Source organism: Sceloporus undulatus, chromosome 6 (genome assembly GCF_019175285.1).
Source record: "Sceloporus undulatus isolate JIND9_A2432 ecotype Alabama chromosome 6, SceUnd_v1.1, whole genome shotgun sequence".
In the NCBI taxonomy this organism is placed as follows: domain Eukaryota; kingdom Metazoa; phylum Chordata; class Lepidosauria; order Squamata; family Phrynosomatidae; genus Sceloporus; species Sceloporus undulatus.
The window spans coordinates 99,541,099-99,565,499 of NC_056527.1; the positions used below are offsets into that span (position 1 = coordinate 99,541,099).

Below are 24,401 nucleotides of genomic sequence, written 5' to 3' on the forward strand. Positions count from 1 at the left end.
CCCTATGGGAAGACAGAAAAACAAGAAGTCATGGGGGGAGGCATGATCATTCTGATGAAATATTAAAGAGTTGACAACATGTGCTTTTTAAAAAAAGAAAAGAACTGAGGCCATAAAGAAGATGAGAAAAAAGGATAGAGGCTTTGTCCAGAATAGAGGCACAGCAGAACAGGTAAATGGGATTCTAGCACAATCACTTTGCACTATGTAGGAATGTTATAAAAAGTGAAAGCAGTATGGGATCATTTTATTTTTGATGCCTTAAAAAGCAGTGGATTGTCCAGTCTATGCCTATGTTTTATTTTCACTCACATGCTCATATGTGAAAGTCTTGGGAAGACACAGAGAATGGATACAGTTATGTAGACTGAGATCCAATATGTTGTGCTAACAAGTGTGTTTTATATAAGAAGCTGAGCTGAAACCCCCATTCATGGCTAGATTATCTTGTGCCAGTGAAAATTTCTGTTCTGTTTCACAAAGTTGATGGCAGCTGTCCATGGTGCCAAACCTATTTTGAAGCTAGGTTCAGCACTTTTGACATCTCCTTTAAAATTCTTGTTAAAATCCAGAATATTTGATCGTTTATTTACAAGTATTTATATACTGCTTGAATCCAAGAATTTCAAAGCAGAGGACACCAATAAAGCATAAAATCCACACAAACACAGTGTTTATGAGGTCCAAGGAAAAGATGTTAGGTTGAGGCAGATACTGAAAGCTCCATGGAAAACTAAGACTATATGGAAATTTCAGACTTCTAATGGAAGAGCATTTCCCATAGCAGAATAACATGGGAGTTACCAACTGCCACTGAAGAACGTTGAGAAGATAAAAAGTGATAGTGTAGAACTACACATACATTGCTCCGAACTACTTTACAGAAAGGTAATAATATATCGCTATTTATATTCTAAATATGTTACTTTGGTTATTCTGCTGATTTGGCAACATGACCACAAAGTCAGAGGTAGAAAACTTGACTGTGATAATTTGTGCATGTAGTGTGATACAGCAGGAATTTTGAAGGAGGATGGAAAGACTGTATTCTACAAATTTAGACTTTCTTGAATTTAGTGCCTAAAGCAGCAACATTAGAGTCACTTACATAGGAGCACCGGAGCAATCAACTGAATGTACTTTTGTGTAGACATATGTAGTAGAGTCCTTTTCATCTTCAAACTGGATGCTAGTTTATACTGACTCACAAGACCATCTAGCTCAGTATTGTCTACATGATGAGCAGTGGCTTTTCATGGTTTCAGAGAAAGATCACTGCCATGTCTTCCTGGAGATGCCAGGGGTTGTGTGTTCTCTACTATTGATCCATGTCTCATCCTCTCACAAACATTCGAGGATTACAGATTCTTTAAAGGGAAATCATAGACTGAAATTATCGCAAAACTTTGTGCCATTAGAATTTTGGAGCTATTCTTCACAATATATTGATTGTGGAAGTGAAATCCTTTATTGTATCACTTTAGATTGCAGGTAGGAAAGGCAGTGTTTTGAATGTTTCTTCTGTTTTGCTTTGAAGATTAGGAAGAGATCTGTCCTAGCAATTTCCCCCTTATTCACTAATTTGCATTATGTTGGAGTACTATGTAAGAATAACTCTGCTGACATACGCAGTTATAGCAGAAGGAAAAAATGTGTGAAGGAAGCAAGACATTGTAGAATTAGGCAGCTCTGAAGTGGCAGATTTTGTCTACCTTGCCTGGCTAACTCCGAGTGACCCTTGAAAATACAACTACTAGTTTAGTGCATTGACAAGATTTTGGTCAGTGACATAGTAAACATGGATTTGTACAAGTATTTAGGTTAGAACTGAATGTACTGAGTAACTCATTCTACAAGCTCAAGGATAATGGTTCTAAATCTATTTCCTTATTTCTGTCTACATACTATACATTTGGCTCATAGAGAGGGCAAAATACAGTATTTTACTAACAAAAAGGTAAAAGTTTATTGTTCCTTTCCAGTTCTGATAGATTCTGCCAGTGGAAGACCATGACCGAATTTTGCCTGAATCCAGTGGAATATAGATTTCAGTAAAATCAACATGACAAATCGGTTATAGATCCAACCCTTTGCTTTTTCTCAATGCAGATAAAAAGAAGAAAAAGAGTGGGTAGTGAAGTCATGCAAGGATTTTTAGCTAACACTTACAAAGAAGACTAATGAACCCAGAGGCAGTGCAACCCTAAACACATCTATATAGAAGTAAGTCCCACTGAGTTCAACTCAGCTTACTTCCAAAGGTAAATGGTTAGAAGATTGCAACTTTATATTACTTTTCAGTCCTTTGTATGAGAACATCTTTATACTGGGGACTTTTCCTGCTTTTGATTTTTAATCAACCTAAGATATTTGGCTGTTAATCAACTTAAAATATTCATGCAGAAATGAACTACATTCTTCATTCTCACCCATTTATAACAGAGGTTATTTGATCTTTACAGGCATGAGCTGCTACAATGGCCAAAATAGAACAGGAAAATCAAACAGCACTCAGTGAATTCCTATTGCTGGGTTTTGGAGATATTGGAGACTGGTGGCTTGTTCTCTTCTTCCTCTTCTTTGTGATCTATATTGTGACTGTTGTGGGCAATATTCTCATAATTGTGTTGATTGTGGTTGATCGGCATCTCCACACTCCTATGTACTTCTTCTTGGGTAACCTGTCCTGCCTGGAGACCTGCTATAGCTCCAACATCCTTCCTATGATGCTGGCTAAGCTTTTCAAAGGGGGTCAAGGAAACATCTCAGTTACTAGCTGCATGATCCAATACTACTTTTTTGGCTTCCTGGCAGCTTCTGAATGTTATCTCCTAGCTGCTATGTCCTACGATAGATATGTGGCCATATGTAAACCATTGCTGTACACAGCACTAATGAATAGCAGGGTTTGCTTTCAGCTAGTAGCTGGATCTTGGGTAAGTGGTTCATTGGCTATTAACATAACTATATATTTAATGAGCCAGTTAAAGTTCTGTCACTTTGGTGAAATCAACCATTTCTTTTGTGATTTCAATCCAATATTAAAACTGTCCTGCAGTGACACATACATGATTGAACTTTTAACTACTTTTCTAGCCACTGTCTGTTCGCTCCCTCCTTTCTTGTTGACTTTAGCATCTTATATTTATATCATATCTACTATCATGAGAATCCCATCCATCAGTGGGAGGCAAAAGGCCTTTTCAACCTGCTCCTCACACCTCACTGTGGTGTCCATATTCTACAGCACAATAATGATCGTTTACATGTTGCCCAAAACAGATGCATTGCGAGACCTCAACAAAGTCTTTTCTCTTTTCTACACAGTCCTGACTCCTTTGTTCAATCCCCTGATATACAGTTTGAGAAACAGGGAGGTAAAACAGGCCTTCAGAAAAGCCACTGCTAAATTGTGTGCATTTGAAAGAATTTGGGGATGAACATTAATACGCTTTTCTATTTAGATGCAAGTTTTGCTTCTATTGTATATACATATATATTTTCTATTTTGTATCTGTGACTGTTTGTGAAATGTCTTTATATTGCTGTGTTCCATGAAAGATATGTATATTGCTTTTTCCTTTTATGGAAAGGAAGTTTACTTTTTATTTTAGCTTTCCAATTCCATATAATTTACTTTAATAAACTGTTTGCACAAACTGGAGCTGGAAACCTGTTTTCATTGTATATGCTGAGACATTTTGAGAAAGGGGGTGGATTTTTCAAAGGGGTGCATATTATGTCAACATTTAATGTTTTTTTTTAGAGACACATTTGCATGGACCACATCACATTTTTATATAAAACAGAGACACTCTTGTTTTTGTTATGTGCCTTTGAGTTGACTCTGACTTATGGCAACTCTATCATAGGATTTTCTGTGGGAAGTTTTGTTCAGAGGAGTTTCACACATACTCCCAGCACATGGTATAGGCATATGGTATAAGAGCCAGGAGAGCTGAAGTCAGGATTCTTAGGATACTAGTCAACCTGGGTCTCTTCACTTCTTTCTTCTGATTTGGCCCAAGCTGGCCTGTCAAGGTATCATGGTATTGCCATCACCATAAATGGCCATTTAGTCCCCTTAGTATACCTCTTAAGCTTTCAAGAGCTAGCAGTTCAGAACCACAGACAAATACTTTTATAGCAGGATTGCAGCAGCATGTGATCAAACAACCAGGACTGGACCTGGCAACTCTTAGAACAACACACACATACAACCAGTGACATCTTTAATGTTGGTGTCACCTGGGGTGACACCTGGGGTGGGTGCCTGGTGGTGCTGGGTGGGGGTCTACAACCATCCAACTGCCCACCCAGGGCTGCTGGGAGGGGAGCCCAAGCAAGTGAGGCACCGGGGAAGGTAGAAGTGATGGGGCCTTCATCTCCTCCCATAGCAGATGGAGGGGCCAACCATGTGTCACCTCTCCTTAGTGGAGTTACCTGGCGTGGCTGCACTCCTGCACCCTGCCGGTGATACCACTGCACACAATCCATTTAAGAAGGTGGATTTATTAACAAGGCACAGAGAAAAGAGATCGCTAAATACAACTAGGATACATTGTGGGGAATATAATACAATTTCCAAAATAAGGCAAATATAGCTAAGCTATATGTATCAAGTCGGCCACACTAAGCAAGATCCAAAATAAGAGAAACAGAGTATGTGCAAAGTGCAATGCTCCACACACCAAAGCAAGGTACATACCAAAGTATGCAAAGTGAAGCAAAATATAAGGGGGGGGGATCCTGCTTTCATACCCAACTGCAATGGTCACAATAGTCAGTCAGAGAGCCTGAAGTCCAGAACGTCTAACTCTTTAGTCTATGTGCTGGTAGGGGCTTGAAAGAAAGAAAGAAAGATTGCATATGGTAAGTTTGATAACAAGCTTAACTAAACCAAAACAGAGCCTTGCAGTTTCCAAAACTTCATAGGCTTAAGTTAGGCTAGCAAGGATTTGTATCCTGCCACTGACTTACAGAAGGCCAGGTTTTCACGACAAATGAGAAATTCAGATTATGCCAGCTGGCCGGTTCCTTATCCACTGCACACCTTGACAACATCTAATGAGAAGGAGAATAAAGAGGTAAAATAACCCTATGGAAAATCTATATGATTTTTAGGGTGCATCTGCACTGTAGAAATAATGCAGTTTGACACCACTTTAGCTACCCTGGCTCCAGCCTACAGAATCCTGGGATTTGTAGTTTTATAAGACACCAGCACTCTTTGGCAGAGAGGGCTGAAGACCTTGTATAACTACAAATCCCAGGATTCCTTAGGATGGAGCTACAGCACTTAGTAGTGTCAAACTGCAATATTTCTACAGTGTAGCTACACCCTAAAATTCCTGATCATATTAAGAGATAGGCCTAGGTCCAATTATGCACACTTCTGTATCCTTGTGCTGACCTTTGCATTATGCATTGTATTGTGTATGTTACGGTTTGAGTCAAATGGCAGGGCTGGAATATAGCTATCAGGCATGGCCCAACTTCCCCTTTTTCAGTTTGGCTGATCTCATGGAAGAAGTTATTAAACATTCCATTTTCTTTTCTTAAAACCGGACATGATTTCTATGATCAGAGACAAAACAATGGGGATTAATTGCTTCTCCATGCAAGTTCTGTGGTTTAAATTGTCCTTCTAACCAGTTACTGTTAGTCACAGAGGGCACAAAAAGAGAAATAATTAGGACCACAACTCCCTGAATCTGTGTGGAATATGGTCCAAAAAGGCAGGGATGTATTTCACCTCATTCTCGAAGAAGCAATGAGTAGTATTAACCATTTTTTTTCCACACTGCAAGAAATTTTTCATGAACTATAGTTTTCAGACTATTTGTAGTTTGGGATTTATTCTGCACAAAATTTTCATATTGTTTTCTATGCTACTTCAGGAAATTCTGTAGTTGGGAACTTATTCTGTGCAAAATTTGCATTTTTTTCAATTTTGGCATTTCCTGTGCTGAGAATAATATCACTAATATTATCTCTTTTGCATTCCAATATTATATTTTCTGGCACTGCAGAAAATGAAATGTGCAAATTCTTTCTCACCTGGAATGCTTATATTTGCTATGTTTGCATTCCCTTCATAATTTTGCCTGTCACTTTACTTTGGATGTTTGAACAATACAGTATTTGTGAATGCTTGTTTGAAGTTTTAAAATACTGCAGTGTTAGAAATGTGGGGACTGAAAGAAAACTTTATTTCAGGGCATAATTCTTCTTTGGGGGGGATGCTTTTATTTTGACTCCCACAAGGGCACCCTTGCTATAGTTTAAAGATAGTGTTTAAAAGAGTACACAGTTCCCTTGTGTACAAATACCAAAGGAGATCATGTATTCCTGCAAGATGAGATGAGTTAAGGAAGAGTCTATAGTCCCTGATAGAATGAATATAAAACAAAAATGTTGCTACATGAAATATATAATTATCTAGACAGAATACCTGTTGGTTAATGTCAGCCCTATTAAAATGAAGAAGGACTTTGGAACCAGACATTTTGGGTGAGAAAGGTCTCTGCACTGCTTGTTATGGGGAAGACTCCCTGAAAGGTATGTCCCTCTTTTCCACATGTATTTACAGAACAGGAACAAGTAGGCATCATGTTATCTTACCATTCGATTTTACTGTTTAACTACATGCAACACTTTAAATTTATTTAGCATGAACTTGTAATAAACAGGTGGGATCTGCAAGGCATTTTTTACGAGTTCAACAGTTGAGTCAGTGAATCTGCTCTAGTCAGGAATAACCCATTGAATTCTGGTCTTTGTGCTTTAGGTCATTTCTAGGGAGCAAATAGGTAGAAGGCATAGGCTGCAAGGAATAAGTCTGGATTCTTCCATAAGGCTCTTTCTTGAGTCTTGTTTTCATAATCCCATCTATATCAAAGTGTATATCTTTGCACCATAAGGTCTGTTCACATATTTATACAGTTATTAGAACAGAGATGGTGTAGGAAGTTATTTATTATTTTTTACTGTAATATCTTTTGTTGTATGCTACAGCTTTAGCTAATGCAATAAAATTGATCTGACTTGAATTGAGCAGGAAAAAAAAGACACAAATGAATGTATTTCTTGTATGTTTCAAAAACAATAAAGTTTTATTGGACCACAGAATTAATAGTTTTTAATAATAGGTATTGAAAACAAGTAGGTGAGCAAGTGAGTGAAAGACCACCACTCATTTTGTGAGATGAAAGAAGCATATACCCCACTGGTATGTAGAATAAATTGTCAGTGATTTTATAACAGCTCAATTGAAACAAATATCATACTTATATTTCAATATGGAAAAGTTGTAATAAAATATGAATTTGAATCTTAGTTAAGGTTATGAACAAACAAAAAAATCTAAATACTAATCACAAAACTATGACCTCAATTCAACATGCCCTCATGTAGTGTAAATATCTCCATGAGGACCATATGCTATGCTGAGCTACATACCTCTCCAATTTACTGTAAAACTCATGAAGCCTTTCCACACAGCCATTCCATGCTTTGTTGTAAGTTGTCAGGATCAGAAAAGTATCTGGATACCCGCTCCCAACAGCTGGACACACATGAGTCTCAGTGCTTCTGTACTCATTGTGCATCAGGCTACTGGGTGTGTGATGCTAGATGCTTCTCTGATCATTCCCTCTAACCATGAAACCTGGAATAGTCATGTAAGGAAGTTTCAGGGCTTTAAGTTAACTCAGAAGTGCACAGGAATGGAGGGTATATCAATCTCTGCAGTTGCCCCCTCCCCTAAAAGGACATTCATATGTGTATGGGACTCTCAGATGTCTCTAACTGGATTCCAGTTTTTGAGTGCTGGTTAGGAAATTGAATTTAATATTTCATAGACTAAGCACCAAGATTCAGAATTATAAAATTTTTGGCTTGATTCAATTCTATTTTTAATCCATCTCTTTCCAATCTTTGTTTTCTTTTCCCTGTGCCGCAGATCTTGCCTATATGTCTTCCTGCCAAAAATCAAATGGAGCAAGCCAAACCATGACCATAGAATTCATTCTCCTGGGATTTAGTGGTGGTCAAGGTGTGCAGATTCTTTTATTGCTGCTGTTTCTGGTGATTTACATTTTGACCATCTGTGGGAACCTTCTGATAGTTCTTCTTGTTGTGTCTGATCAGCACCTACACACACCCATATATTACTTCTTGGGAAACCTGTCTTGCTTGGAAACCTTCTATAGCTCAGCCATCCTGCCCAGGATGCTATATAGCCTCTCAACAGGAGACAGGTCTATTTCATTGATGGGTTGCATCACCCAGTTTTATATTTTTGGCATCCTCGTCACTACAGAATGTTTTCTCTTAGCTGCCATGTCCTTTGATCGTTATCTCGCCATATGCAAACCACTGCACTATGCTACCTACATGAATGACAGGCTATGCATCCAGCTGACTGCTGGCTCCTGGGTGGGTGGATGGCTGGCAATCACCATAACAATATCGTTCATGTCACAGTTAGTCTTTTGTGACACAAATGAAATAGACCACTTCTTTTGTGATTTTGGTCCAGTGATAAATCTGTCTTGCAGCAACACCAGAATAATCGGCACTTTGGTTTTCATACTGTCATCTCTATGTGCCTTTCCACCTTTCCTGTTGACCTTGGTGTCCTATGTTTGCCTCATTAACTCCATCCTGAGAATCCCATCAACCTCTGGAAGGCAGAAGGTTTTCTCTACTTGCTCATCTCACCTGGTTGTGGTGACCGTTTTTTATGGAACTCTGATTATTGTCTATGTTGTACCAAAAACAAACACCTTGAGAGAGTTAAACAAAGTTTTTTCTCTTTTGTACACAATATTGACTCCTCTTGTCAACCCTATTGTATATAGTCTGAGAAACAAAGATGTTCAGGATGCACTGAAGAAAATTCCCAGAAAGATTGCATTTCTTACTGGAAGCAAGAATACAGGGCTTTTAATCTGCCAATATTAATTATTGGCTTGGAATATTTCTTTCTCACCTTTTTTCATGACAGGAGGCCAGTGATAATAAGGCTTGTGGTGGTGAGTGGGGAAGAAATATTGAGGTTGTTGACATAATTTAAAAACCCCTCACATTTCAGATCAGTGGTGATCAGGACACATGACATTCTGATCAATTTGTTGTGGGTGGGGTTTTTTTTGGTTCCCAAGCGCTTTAATTCACAGAAAAAAGAATCTTGATTTTCTCTTAGGATTTTCCTGGAAAATTGGGTGAGTGGAAGTGTGACCAGTGAAATTCACATTCGTAACGCATGGAGGAACTTGTGGTGTCTGGGGCAGGAAGTGACAATTCTCAAGAAATGAGAGGTTTGAGTGGTTTGTTCGTCATATAGGGTGCTGCATTTGTGCACAAACTGTAACTAGGTATCAGTATATCTGCTTTGTAGATATTTACAACTGTACCTGCACACCTCTGATTAACTGCTTGGCTTAGCTTTAGCAATGGTCAAAGGCCAGACAAAAAAGAAGGCAAAGAAATGTTCTGGACCAGAGCAGAAATGCATATATTCATATACTTGATAGATAGGATTTTTTTTTTCATTTTCATGTGGATGAAAATTATTGGGGGAAACTAGCTTGTGGGTCATCCTTTTTATAAAATATAAAATGGATTTACAAAATGTAAAATGGAAATAGCTGATTTGTTTTCTGTTGCCACTGTTTATTTCCCTGTATGATGGCTCCATTGTAAAGATTATCTTAAGCTTGTTAGAGTGTTATTTCTTTCCTTATGGGACATCATGTTGGAGCTTAATTCATGCTGTAAAATCCTTTGAGATAATGTCTTGTTGTGAGCAATTAAAATTACTTTCTTGGATTTACATCCCAGTTTGGCAAAAAAATAAGTCTGTATGACCAGAATGAGTACCAGCAATGGCATAATGGTTTGAGTGTTGGACTATGAGACCAGTGTTTGATTCTCTGCTCAGCTATGAAACCCACTGGGTGACCTTGGGCAAGTCACATGCTCTCAGCCTCAGGGGAAGGCAATAGCAAACCACCTCTAAACAAATTGTGCCAATCAAACCTCATAATCGGTTTATCATAGGGTTGCCATAAGTCAGAAAAAAACTTGAAGGAACAGAGAACACACAAACACATGAACAGAATGGGATTGAGACTGAATATTTGCTCATGTGTATAAGTTTATAGTGAAATGCAAAGACTAGTACACACTTCAAAATAGAATTAAATTAGTATTTAAGTTAGGGCTAACAATGCAAGGTGTATACTGAAAATAGAAGCCTCAAGAGAAGGCAGTTTGGGAATAGACTAAGCACATACTTCAAATATTAAAAAAAAGAAAATAAATGAATGTGTAATTAAAACACTGGCTTGCAGAACAAAGTGTTTTGGTCTTGAACTGAAGTCAACATTATAGTCTTCAGTGCCTGCAGAACTGGTATAAGATTTGTCTAGCAAGCATTGCTTCTCATTTCTATAATACCAAGTTTGTAATGGGTAATCTTTTGCACTTATAACACTTTAAATTCTGAGTGGGTCCTGAAATCTCACTTGTTCACTATGATTTCTTTTTGGAGCGTTTGGAAGTGAAAAGAATGAGAATATTTCTATAATAGGATGCCCAAAAAGTTGTTTATTATGGAGGCTTTATGGTTTATCTCATTTCTGCCTCTGCTTTCTTCACTAACCGCCCCCCAACAAAACGTGTACTTTTCTCACCTTGCATGTTTGATTTAATAACAGACAATAAATGTAGGTTTACCACCACACTGTGTGAAGCATGGTAACTGTATAACCAGTTTCAACTTCATATCCTGTAAGTTGCCATTCAGCCAGGATAGATATGGCTAATCATTTTTATTCCTTCTTTCTCAGCTGATGTTACAATGTCCTGGATTCTCTCTCCTCCTCCCAACTTCTCTTTTTGTCCTTAGCATACTTCATTTGCATAAACTGAGTTCAAAGTGCAAGAGTAGTTCAGTTAACTGAGAAGGAGAGAGAGGAGAGGAGTGGACAAGTTGGGTTACTTGTTAGTAACTGGATTTACCACAAGCTTAATTTCTCCCTCTTATTAAACCCAACTGAAACAGTGTTGGCTGAAACAAAACTTTTTTACACCCTTTTCTTTATAATTTCTTTGGATGGGGGCCATATGTATTTCCTGTAAGCAATACTTCCAAGATGAGAGACAAAGGCCCAGTACAGACCGGCACTTTGCGCCGGCCTGGGGCTCAAAGTAGGGCTCAGGAGAGCGGAGCGTCCACACATTCCCAAGCCCTACTGTGTGTTGCAGGTGCCCTCTTGGTACATGGCCATTTACACGGGGTGCACGATGATGATGTGTCTCATGCACCGCTTCCAAACAGCACGGTCATGTTGGCCACATGACCACCGGAGTAGTCCTCGGACAATGCTGGATTTTCTGCTTAGTAACGGAGATGAGCACCACCCCCTAAAGTGGATTATGACTAGACATTCATGCCAACCTTTACCTTTTCCAGATGTTGTTGGACTGCATCTCCCAGCAGCCTTAACTAGCCTAGCCAATGGTGAGGAATTCCAGGAGTTGAAGCTTAGCAACATCTGGAGGGCCACATTTTCCCAACTACTGTTGGAGATGCTTATCAACCAAAAGTGAGATATATACATGCAGAATGCTCCCTTTCTAGCCTCTACATTATTATCATTTTTACTGAGAACCAAGGTGGTAACGTTGCCATTAATCTAGAAACAAATCATGATTCATGCTGTCTAATTACTTAAATTCATATGCATGCAATCTATAACAGAATTCAGTACAAGTCTAATCAAAAGTAATGTCCATTAGGCTCCATGAAAATTAGTCCTAGGTAAATGTAGGATCACATTTGGAAAGTGAAAGGATGGCCACTTAGAAATAGTTCAATGGGATTACATGTTAAAATATAGTTTGTGTTCATAGATTTGCAGCCTTAATTACAAGCTTTCTCTCCTACTCTTGTTGCCACTATCATACTTTATGTTGCTTTTACAGTACTTGTACCTTCAGAAGTTATTTCATAAACAGAAAGTCAAATGAAACGCAATTCCTAATTAATGATCAAAATCATGATTATTATATTATCAGAATCAAGCACAGTTTAAAGGGTTTCATTGAAAACATGGGTCCCTATCCCAGTCCATATTTCTAGGTTAATAAATAATTCTGTTTACTTCTTCAGTTTCATCAAAACATTTCTGAAGTTAGGAAACTCTGTTGCTATATCTTCTGACAGAGTGGAAGAAAGCTTCCTTTACTTCTCGGTTCCTCAGACTGTATATGAGGGGGTTGAGTATAGGAGTCAAAATGGTGTAGAACAAGGAAAAGGTTTTGTGTAGTTTCTTCAAGGTTTCTGTTTCAGGGACTACATAAACAAGAAATATTGACCCATAGAAGATTGTCACAACAATAAGGTGAGAAGAACAAGTGGAGAAAGCCTTCTTCTGTGCAGCTTTTGATTTAATTTGCAAGACATTGAGAATAATACAGAGGTAGGAGTACAAGGTTAGTAGAAATGGAGGCACAGTTGTGATGATTCCCAGAATAAAAGTTACAAGTTTGACTAACTGGTTATTGGTGCAGGAGAGGTTTGTCACAGGATATAGATCACAAAAGAAGTGGTCAATTTCATTGGGTCCACAGAATGTAAGTGCTAGAACAGAAGAGGTAATTATAGTGTTAGTCAATATGCCACTCATCCAAGATACAAATGCTAACTGGAGGCAGAGTCTACCATTCATAAGAGATGTGTAATTCAGAGGTTTGCATATGGCCAGATACCGATCATAAGACATCATTGCCAAAAGATAGCATTCAGTAGCTGCACAGATACCAAAGAAATAATATTGCGTGATGCAACCCTCAAAGGATATGGCTCTGTCCCCAGTCAGGAAAATGGCCAGCATCTTGGGTAAGATGGTTGAAATGTAACAAGTTTCCAAACAGGATAGGTTCATGAGAAAGAAATACATGGGGGTATGAAGATGCTGGTCAACCCAAACTAGGAAAATGATGAGAAGGTTTCCAGTAATAGACAAAATGTAAATAGCTAAAAACAGTATAAAGAGAAGAACATGTAACTGAATGATATTTCCAAATCCCAAGAGGATGAAAACTGCAGGACTAGATTGATTCTTTATAATTTCTGTTTGCAGATGAATATCCAGGTGGTTCTGAAACACAATTAAAAGACATTAGTGAGTTAATTCATACCATTTCCCTCTTTTCCTCTGCTGCTTTAGAGTAGCCTGAGGATTCATCTTGACAATGAGAAAGCTATTTGGAAATGAATCATTCAGAGTGAAAACAATAAATAGTCATGCTATAAAATGTATCTCTAATTGTCATATTGGTAAAATATATTGAAAATGTTTAAGGGTTTCAGTTTTAGGAAAAGTGATGAAGATACATATAAGAACCTGTTAAGGGAAAGAATGTGGTTGGATATACAACTGCCCCCCCTGTATCTACAGTGTCAACCAGCCATGGTTTGAAAATATTAAAAATAAATAAATTCCAAAACACAAATAAACATTTTGCCATTTTATATAAGGGACACCATTTTACTATGCCATTGTATTTAACGAGGCTTGAGACTCCATGGATTTTGGTATCCATGGGAGGTCTTGGAACAAACCCCAGAGGATACCAAGGGAATATTGCACCCATACCTATCACAACAGAGTTGAAGAATTTTATTTGGACTAGAATATTATGTGAATGCTATTAAATATATTATATGATTTATAACATTTGTGAAACAAATTATGATGCATGCTAGTGAAATGCTGCCCCCAGCAGATTTGCTGCCCTAATAGCTTTTGTACATACGCTGATGTCTGATGATTGGGGATTTTTTTTTTAAAAAAATAACAACAACCCAAAATTGATGAGATTAAAGGTGTATTTTACCATCTGACTCTAAAATAATTTTCAAAGCAATCAAGTATATTTCTGCTCAGGGGTAAATCCCATTAAGTTGAATAGACGTTGACCTTGAAGAAATGGATACACACACACACACACACACACAATTGAATTCGATTTAGAATTAGTATGCTTGCTGTAAGTAAGATCTCTTCTACAAGCAACTGGAAGCAAGCCAATGCTCATCTGTATCAGTATTTGAAAATAACGATATACAGTCTCCCCTTCTAACTCACGGATCTGAGATCTGCACCTTCGATTATGTGTGGGGGGGAGGCGAGCGACTTCCGTTGTTTTTAATGGTGCACGCGCCCAGGCTGCACACACCGGGGTGTGCCCCATTCAAGCCTATGAGAGTTGAATAAGTGCGAGCCTCCATTTTAATATGCGGGGGGTGGGGGGTGGGTTCCAGAATGGATCCCCCATGCAAATGGAGGGCCAACTGTACTGTTATTCTGTCTGAGATGACAATTTTGGTGAGTAATCATAAAAAATAATAGTGATAGACTACCCATCATGTCCCATGCATTACTGAAGCTGGATTATTGTAACCCCAACTATGTGGGGTTGCCCTTAAGGCTAGTTCAGAAACTACAGATAGCACTAACTGGATGCTTTCCTGAACACATTATACCTATGCTAAAAGTTCTATACTGCTGTCCATTCTGATACTAAAAAATGTGTCAGTGTGTTTGTACACAAAGCCCTGGGTAACTCTGGGCCAGTGTACCTCAAGGACATCTATCCAAATATCAAATTCTCATGGGATGTGCTGTTGTGCATCTCACAGATTTAGGATGCTTGTGGGTAACCAAGAGATGTCTCTTATCTATCAGATAAGGACTAAGGAGACCACCTTATGGAGTGAACTCTACTATACACTGCATTGGCCCTCAGTATTGGTACATTTAGCCAATTGTTGAAAACATATTTTTTTAAAACAATAGTTTTTTAATTAAATAATAGCAACGGATGTTAAATTTATATTCAAAAATGGGAAAGTATACATCAATTGAAAATCATCTAAAATAGTATCTGAAAGAGGTATAATAGGGGATAATAGAGTAGATGAGAATATTGACAGAGGCAGAGAAAAGGGAAATGAAAAAGAAGTGAAGGCATGACAGATTTAATTTGCATCAAATCTTCAAAGGAAGGAAGTTCTAAATAATTATGTTATTTGTAATCTATTGATATGAGAAGCTATGTGATTGTTCACAATAAAGTGAATTAAATTATATTTAGATGAATTTATGCATGGGAGGGGGTCTTTTCAATGGTTGCTCTCAGGTTCTGGAACTCCCTTCCCAGAAAGGATAGACTGGACCCTCCTTCCTATCGTTTATTCCAGCAGGCCTTTGAGAACTGATCCCCCCCCCCCCAGCTGAAACAGGCTTTGTACAATGTGCATTTGTTGTGGTTGTCATTCTTAATTTGTTTTTAACAGGTTTTTAATTTTATGATGATTTTATTACTATTAATTTTTTGTGCTGTTAATTTTTTAAAGTAATTATTTTAATTGTCGTGAGTTATCTTGAGCCTCAAACTGGGGAAAAGGTCATCTTTACTGGTAAGAGCTGTTTGACAGTTGAATACACTGCCTTGGAGGGTAGTGGAATCTCCTTCTTTGGAAGTTTTTAAACAGAGGCTGGATGGCCATCTGTCGGGGGTGCTGTGATTGTTTATTCTTGCAAGGCAGGGAATGATCCTTGTGATCTCTTCCAACTCTATGATTCTAAATCATCATCATAATCATCATCATCATGCATAAATAAATCACTTCTGTATTTAGTCTGTTTTTTTAAAAATCTGCATCCTAACATCTAACCCCAGCAATTTGACTTTCCTGTCCCCTAGACCATTTACCCCAATCTAAATTGCCTAGTAGAGACTCTATTAGCCTCTTATAGCACTGAAAAGAGCAAAACACAGACTGCAAAACAAAAGTGCAAGAGTTTTGAGAGAGGAAACAAAGGTGTATAGACAAAAGTATATTTAGAAATATAAAAGTAGTATATTAAGTAGAGAAGAGGCAGGTAGCTATTAGACCGAGTTTAAAGTGGCCAATTAAACATCTCCAAAAAGTAGCAAAAATGGATACAGATTTACATAAAATGTGCATTTCCTACATTTACATGCAGATTTCAAAAGTGATACCTTCATATTGAGGAGCTACACAGCATGAAGGGCAGGAAGAAATCCTTAACCAGTCTTAAAAATGACTTGTTTTCTAACCCTATGCACACTTAGTTGAGCATTAATGCCATTTCAGGGACTTCATGTTCCCATGAGTCAACAGGTCTGGAGTTGTGCTCTTACAAAGATGTTTGAATCTTAAGGAAAAGTGAATGTACATCTAACAAACTATTGTCTTGATCTTCAATTGACCTGATTCAAAACAGCAGTCATATAATTAGAGGTTCAGGAACACTTTGATTCTTAAGGAGGATGGAATGGTGAGAATATTTTAAAATATTCAAAAGGTGCATAAAAAATGGATGCCTCAAATGTCAAGAAATGCCAGTGAGAAGAGCAATGAGCAACTTTTCAGTTCAGGGCTGAATCTACACATTTTTCCTCATGATTCTTTGAAACATACATGGTTGTTTGAATGCACATTAATTTTATTATCTGTATAGAAAAGATAGTTTTTCTGTGTATTCCAATCTGTACAGACTATGCAGACTATCTCTGTCCAAAATATTGCTGTTTTCTGGCCAAAACAAATATGTATGATTTTTTTTCTTTGTGTCAAATAAATTTTGAAATGTAAATATTCTTGGAAAACTGTAATTTAGTATCTTGCATTGACAGCAAAATTGCTAAAACTGCATGTTGCTTCATTGGAGCAGAAGTTATCTTAATACACACAGTGAAAGTGCCACAGGCTCCAGATCAAAACCCAGCTGTCTGCATTTTGAACCATACATGAACAATGTACGTTTAGTCATGGTATCAGGGCTCAAACTTTTTCTTCTCCCCCCCTTCATTTATTGATTGATTTTTAACACTAGCAATCTAATTTACAATCATCATGACTTACATTCAAAAAGTACATGAAATAAGAATAAGAGAGGAGAAAAGAAAAAGACATGTAACAACAAAAAAGTAGGACTCTGACCCCCCCCCATCTTAACTGTTATTGAAAGAAAAATAAACAGAGAAAAAAACACATTATTCTATCATTACAGACCTAACTAAACTACCCTACTTATTATTGCATTGTTAGATTTCTTATTGCTCACAAAGTCCATAAACAATTTCCAAACTTTTAAAAAGTCTTGAATTGGTTTATCTTTACCCATGTTAATTCAGCAATTTGGTCTAAGTTAGCAGCTTTAACAATCCATTCTTCCTTTGTCACTGCTTCAGTCTATTTCTAAGTTTGTGCAAACAATCTTGCTGCTGTTATGTATCAAAGAATTAATCCGTATTTATTATCCCATTCTTTATCCATAATGTCCAATGGAAACATTTCTGGTAACATTACACAATCTACCTTTAAACTTTTTTTCAATCAATTAGTCCACTAACTTTTCACCTTCTTACAAGTCCACCACATATGAAACAAAGAGCCCTCCTTATCCCCAACATTGGTTTGAAACCTTGGATATTTTCAAAAACTTACTTTTGGTTGTGTACCATCTAGACATCTTATACAAAGATGCATCTGAGGAAGCAGGCTCCAGTCTTTGAAAGCTCATGCTACTAACTTCTCTCTTTCAGTTAGTCTCAAAGATGCTACAAGATTCCTTTGTGTACTCATCTTGTACTGTACAGGTCTTTTAAATTACTGTTCAAAGTAAAGTTTATATCATTGGGACACATTTCACCCCCATATATCTATTTGAATATTATTCCCAGAAGTTTGGGGCCACCTTAGTATGCATTCTTTTTATAAGTTCATCTCCTGTCTCTAGTTTCAAAAGCCATTTATACAGTTTTTAAAATATATGTTCATCATTTTTACACAATGTTAAATAAAATCTCCCTAGCTATATCCTCCTCACAGCCCACCTTGTAAAGCAGTGCCTCAGAAGACCCCTGCAGATGATGTCCCTGCAAGGTGTCCAATGGCACAAAAATCACTAAACCCATCTGTACTGATTCCTTCTGCTCTCTAACACAGGAGAGTGTGCATGTGTGTGTGTGTGTGTGTGTGTGTGTGTGTGTGTGCTGCTTACAAGATGGGTTTTGTTGGGGGGGAATATTGTTGATTGCATGGTCAGAACAGAATCCTGTCCTTAGTTAGTGATGACCAAAAAAGTGAGTTGCAATGGCACAAGTGTGACTTATAATATAATAAATGATATATATTTTTATTTATGTTTCCTCACTCCTCCCAGTTGGATCGAAGTGGGGTTACAGACTAAATAAAATCACAGTGTATACATTAAAATTGTCCAACTCAATTATTAACATTAAAATCTAGCATGTTAACTACTAATTAAACTTATGCTATTATGATTTACTAACATGATCCTAGCCATACATTAACTTATTCTTTCTTTTGTTTTCACAATTATTTTGTTCACTTAGCCCCAGAAAAACATCTGTGTTGCCTGATAAGTCTACTCCGTCTACCATAAACAATGTGGCTGACGTAAAGAAGAAGACAGTCGAATCTCAACAATGAGTGGATCATCCATTTACTTAGCATCTTACATTCTATTTCCTATCAAATAATTTCATGATTGATCAGGAAGGCTATGGAATTACGTGACCCATTTAAAATAAAATGAAATGTATTTTATCTCACAAAATAATAATAATACATTTCTGCAACACAGCACCTCAGGATAACAAGCCAAGACACCACATGAATATTTACCTCTAAGATTGTTATATTATTTGGTGGAAAGTCAGATGTATTCCATTGATATTCCATCTTTATGGTACATGTTTTTCTTCTTATCACCTCTTGCATTCCTTTAGCAGCAAGAAGCAAAATAAGTGTGGTTTTGAAGTATCCCTTTTCTGAATTCAAATAATCAAACAGAAGCTATTTGTACAGGTGGTGTTTTCACATGGTTAGAAAGCAGAGCTATGCACACCGGTGTTTTGGGATAGTTTCCGGTGTTAAAGCAGTACAAGAAAAGTCAGCCTTTTTCTATTTATAGCAATTGGAGAGGGAGAGGCAACTCAATCACAGTATTAGTTTAGTTGCCAACTATTGGTAATTTGAATTATTGATAATAATGACCTCAGTATTTTTGTTTTGTAATAACAAGGATCAGATTAATTGGCATTGCAATTATTTTTTGCAATTTGGGCAACCTTTTGGTTTCTCAGCAGGGGTAGGGGAGCTAGAGTTATCCAGCTTATGCCAAACTAGGTGGCTTTCTTTTTCTTCTTTTAAGAATTGTAAAGTTCCACAGTAAAGGAATCTTTGACCTTTTCATAATTTGTTGGATACATAATATTACTGATGGGAAAGTTTCAGGCTCAATCTCTTAGTGGGCATAAATGTTCCAGAAAGATGTAAAAGATGACTGGATACATGCAGGAAATATCCGTATATCTGTTTCAATACGTATCATGTTCTATATTTTTTTCCAAAAAAATTATCTATGTGCATCACAGGTCTCAATAGACTGTTGTGATTATGTACCTTCAATTCAAGTCTGATTTATGGAGATACTATCCTAGGGTTTTATTAGCAAGATCTGTTTAGAGGAGGTGGATTAGGAGTGGGTTGTTCTCATGGGCCGAAAGGCACGTTTTTTCCTGGCCTCACATTATGCCATTCAGATGCCATAGGACAAAACACCAGGAAGGAGGGAAGGATTGGGCCTGATCCTGCCAGACCGGATGCAGATCCAGTGGATCTGGCCCAATTCTGGGGTAAATAGCCATCATCCCATGGTAATTTGACTATTGGTTTGCTGCAGAGTTTCCAGAAAACTCCATGACAACTGTTCAGATTCCCACCCATGTGCCTTACCTTATATGGAAACTGCATGTCTGACTATGTGCGTGCAGCCAGATGCCGTTTCCAAATCAGATGTGGCAAGGGGGGAGGGGGGCTTCTGAGTAAAGGTGATAGTTCAGCAAGTTAAGGAGTGCACACCAGTAGCGGATCCCAGGTTAATGAGGGGATAGGTGTGTAAACACTCACCCACCCCTGTGCTGACCCAGGGACTGATCTGAGTGAGCAACCTGTGCTATCCTGGCCCATCTGCTATGTCCCAGTGAGACCCAATGTGGTATAGTGGTTTAAGTGTTAGACTGTGGGAGGCCAGGGTTCAAATCTCTGCTCAGGCATGGAAACTTACTGGGTAACCTTGATGGTAGATATGACTGTGTTACTCTGGAAAAATCAGTATGCAAAGGGATCTTGTAGCACTTTTAAGACTAACTGAAAGAACGAAGCTGGTAGCATGAGCCTCCATAGACCTGAGCCTACTTCATCAGATACATATGGTAACCTTGAGTCTCACACTGTCAGCCTCAGAGTAAGGCAATGGCAATCCTCTTCTGGATAAAATCTCTCTCCTCCCCCCCCCCCATCACAAGGGTCAACCTGTGCAGGATAAATTTGGAGACACATAAGAACAGTTGGTTTGTTGTTGTATGTCTTCAAGTCGTTTCTAACTTATGGTGATCCTAAGGTGAACCTATCATGGGTTTTTCTTGGCAAGATTTGTTCAGAGGAGGTTTGCCATTGCCACCCCATGAGGCTGAGAGAGTGTGGCTTGCCCAAGGTCACCCAGTGGGTTTAATGATTGAGCAGGGAATTGAATCTCCAGAGATGTAGTACAATACTCAAAGCACTATACCACTTTGGCTCTCACAACAGTTAGTACTGCTGATGAATACCATGATTTTGTGCTTTTGTTATTACTATGGTTAATTTTTCATTTAAATCATGCTGTAGTATTACTGTTATACTATCAGAAGTGATAGATTATTAAAACACTGCTTATAAGTTATAGGTACTTTGGAAAACTGCAGGCTGCAGGACAGAAAGTGAGGATTCACCCACACACAATTTCAGTCAATCAGTTTACATGGAAGCACAGTTGCAGACTAAGATACAGACAAGGAAACAGAAGGGCAGCGGACATGCCAGTGGTTGAAACAGACACTGATACTGCCCAGCAGCCACAACACAGAGACATGGACTGAACAATACCAACCGTAATAGAATGAAAATCTGGGAGGGAGAATTTGAGATGCTTGGAGGGTCTATATAGGAAACGTTCATTAATCATTAATCTTCAGGCTAGCCTGAAGAAAGAGGCTCCTCCCTCCATAACTGTCATCTTCTGGCCTATGAAGGAGTTGACCAGGCAGGCCCAGCTCCATCAGGGCTAGCCTGAAGAAAGAGGCTTCTCCCTCCATAACTGTCATCTTCTGGCCTATGAGGGAGTTGACCAGGCAGGCTCTGCTCCATCAGGGCTAGCCTGAAGAAAGAGACTCCTTCCTCCATAACTGTCATCTTCCAGACTATGAGAGAGTTGACCAGGCAGGCCCAGCTCCATCAGGGCCAGCCTGAAGAAGAAGAGCCCTCCCTCCATAACTGTCATCCTTCAGCCTGTGAGGGAGTGAATAGGCTGGCCCAGCTCCACCAGGGCTAGCCTGAAGAAGAAGAGCCCTCCCTCTAGTCCATCTGCCTTGGTCTAGGCCTCAGAGGGAGAGAAGCATGCTGGACCTGATCCCCCCCCTCACCATTCCCTTCTCCTTTGGTGTCGTGTCTTTTTAGATTGTAAGCCTGAGGGCAGGGAACTGTCCTTTATCCCCTCTGTTGTAAGCTGCCCGGATTCCCAGTGATTGGGTGGCATAAAAATAAATCCTATTATTATTATTATTATTATTATTATTATTATTATTATTATTATTATTATTAATCAGGCAAAAACTGCGAGAGGCCGCCAGGCAATAAATAACTTCCCCAGGAGTTGTTGCTGACAACTGACTATTTGGGAGGAAGCAACATTCCCATCTCTTGATTCCTGGCTTGCGTTCTGGAAGAAACTTGGACCTACATTATAAACTGACCATGCTACCAGATGCTTCCTTGGACTGATGTCTTGGCTTTCTTTCTGTACCCTGCTGACTTGGACTGCCTGAGAACTGTAACTGGCTGGTATGCTTCTGTACACAACCGGGCCTACTACAGTCTCATCTTTAATAGATTTTACTTAATACTTTGCCCCTGGCTGCCCTACAAGACAGGACAGCTGCCAAGATGATAGGTCCAAGCAGGGTATGGTTCAAAGGGAAAAAGCAATCCTCAACAGAGTCAAAAAAGCAAGCAGGGAGTTGCCAAAAAATGATGTATTGGCACAGGTAATTTCCACAGCCATCTTTCCCATAATCTCTCTAGACAACCTACCCATCCTGTTATTAAATGAGTGGTCAGATCATGTCATATCAAGGGAGATCTGATGATAGGAAAGGGGACAGTGAGGCATACTCCTATACCTCAAGTGATGGGCCATTTTGTATCATCTTTACACTTTGGAGGGAAATCTTGTGGTACAAAATTGTCAGTGGCTACCTCTAGACATCAAATTTGTAGGTGTATTTGATTCACAGCAGGGGAGCCAATATGGTGTAAAAGTTGGATTATTGGACTAGGACTTGGGGAATCCAGGGTTTGGCTCCCCACTCAGCCATGGAAACCAAGGTCCAAAACATACTGTAGAAATAGTGAGACCAACTGTCCTGGCTCAATGCTAGGAAATTCTGAAAACTGTAGTTTTGTGAGACATTTAGCCTTCTCTGTCAGAGAGAGCTCTGGTGCCCAAATAAATTACAATTCCCAGGATTCCCTAGCAGTGAGCCAGGGCAGTTAAAGCGGTCTCAAACTGGATTATTTCTGCACTGTGCTTTGGAACACAGTGGATGATCTTGAACAAGTCACACTACCTCAGACTCAGGCAATGGCAACCCTCCTCTGTATAAATCTTGCCAAGAAAATGCTATGATAGTATTGCTAGAAGTCAGTTGAAGGCACCTAGAGTAACACCAAAGGATGGAGCATCTACAGCCCTCCAGATGTTGTGGAACTACAGTTATCATCATTGTAACTGACTGAATATCCTCTCATGGGCTAGGAATGATAATACAAAAACATACGAAAAATCACAAGTTTATCACTATCAATTTAAAGGAAGCATTTTTCCTCCTCCTCTACTTCCTTTTCATTTTCTACCATACCATATAAAACAAACCCAACAACCAAACCCAACCAAATCCCTCCATACTTAAAAACTAAATTGTCACCAAAAGCAAATTGACATTCCTAATTTAGGCTATTACAGACAGATTGTGATTACTTCAATATCAGTGTCAATGCATTAATTAACCGACTTGACTTTGAACAAGCATTGTGAATATGTAACTTTCTCTGAGAGTTTTTTTCTTAAAAAAACTGTAATACCATTGACCTTTGTTATGCTAAAAATACTTTAATAAACTTGGCAGGACTCCCAACATTTTTGGCATCCTCCTTTCATGTTGACATTGCAATGTGTAGGTAATTTGTGAGGAGATGGAAACATAATTGTGAAAAGTTTTGCTCATTAATACATTTGTGGAAAATACATTTCACTCTGCCTGCAAATTATAATAGGGTGTGTTTACTAGCATTAGTCACCATTCATTATTTACAGAGAAGTCATGATTGAATCTCTTAAATATTTAAATTTATATAAACGGTGAAATTGACAAAATGTGGAAGGATGGTGTTGAGAGGGAGCTTGCAAGAAATGTCCAAATGGGCATTTTGTAGCTTATTGTGAAACAATTATTTTATGAACCATATGAGATGCTGAGTTTTATAAAATGAAGGAAGATAAATTTTCTGTTCTTAGTCTTTGCAAAGAAGCATCAGTTAGAATAATTTGTATCTTATCCTTCAGTTTTTGAATAAGTGTACATGCTGGCATTTTGCTACTGAATGGAAACAAGACTAAGCGATGCCCCAGTACCTACTTGCAAAACAAAGACCTGGAGCAAAAAGAAGACATGGAAGAAAAAGATTCTTCCATTCTACAGATGGAACACCAAAATTTCAGAGATTCTACCTATACAGTCTTCATTTGAGAGGTATGTTATTATGTCTCTAACATACCATCTTATTGACTTTATTTTTTTATATTAAGATATTAGGTATTTCATTGTATTTTGGAAATGATTTTTCACTATATTTAGGATAGCACATCTAATTCTATTTAGAGCAGGGCACCTTTACGTTTTATTCAGATGGTGGTATTTAGGAGATGGCATTTCATATTTATAGATTTCTTGTATATACCTATATACAAAACCTAGAAGTCTCTTCAGTTTATTGAGAAAAATAAAAAGGAATTTTGATTTAGCTTTGGATCTTTTGCTGTGGAACATTTCTTTGAAACCCAGTATGAAGGACACAATATTCCAATAATTTTAAAACTGACATGCTAGATATATTGTTTCAGTTTTTGTATGCGCACAACACCAAATCATGTGCCACTTCCAAACAGCCA

The 24,401-nt window shown here is 38.2% G+C and overlaps 3 protein-coding genes across 3 annotated transcripts; 2 read left to right on the plus strand and 1 right to left on the minus strand.

Annotated features, from left to right (window-relative positions):
* The first annotated feature begins 105 nt into the window (after window positions 1–105).
* Window positions 106–3,647, plus strand: LOC121934675 (olfactory receptor 2AP1-like). The gene is made up of 3 exons (XM_042475385.1): window positions 106–172; window positions 2,110–2,261; window positions 2,463–3,647. The coding sequence occupies exon 3, from the start codon at window positions 2,478–2,480 to the stop codon at window positions 3,438–3,440; it is 963 nt and encodes a 320-aa protein (XP_042331319.1). The 5' UTR covers window positions 106–172; window positions 2,110–2,261; window positions 2,463–2,477; the 3' UTR covers window positions 3,441–3,647.
* A 4,327-nt stretch (window positions 3,648–7,974) lies between these two features.
* On the plus strand, window positions 7,975–8,967 carry LOC121933668 (olfactory receptor 2AP1-like). Its single transcript, XM_042473651.1, has one exon. It carries the CDS (start codon window positions 7,975–7,977, stop codon window positions 8,965–8,967), a length of 993 nt encoding a protein of 330 aa, XP_042329585.1.
* A 3,236-nt stretch (window positions 8,968–12,203) lies between these two features.
* Window positions 12,204–23,089, minus strand: LOC121935367 (olfactory receptor 6C74-like). Its single transcript, XM_042476807.1, has 2 exons — window positions 23,069–23,089; window positions 12,204–13,133 (listed from the first exon to the last, which is right to left on the minus strand). The coding sequence occupies exons 1-2, from the start codon at window positions 23,087–23,089 to the stop codon at window positions 12,204–12,206; spliced, it is 951 nt and encodes a 316-aa protein (XP_042332741.1).
* Between the last annotated feature and the right edge of the window lie 1,312 nt (window positions 23,090–24,401).

Excerpts from the sequence above, each read along its gene's own strand:
- LOC121934675 (XM_042475385.1), top strand. The coding sequence starts at position 2,478 with ATGGCCAAAATAGAACAGGAAAATCAAACAGCACTCAGTGAATTCCTA.
- LOC121933668 (XM_042473651.1), top strand. The coding sequence starts at position 7,975 with ATGTCTTCCTGCCAAAAATCAAATGGAGCAAGCCAAACCATGACCATA.
- LOC121935367 (XM_042476807.1), bottom strand. The coding sequence starts at position 23,089 with ATGGTAGAAAATGAAAAGGAA. Across the intron at positions 13,134-23,068 it reads TGGTAGAAAATGAAAAGGAA|AATCAATCTAGTCCTGCAGT; the intron begins GTAGAGGAGGAG and ends GAAATTATAAAG.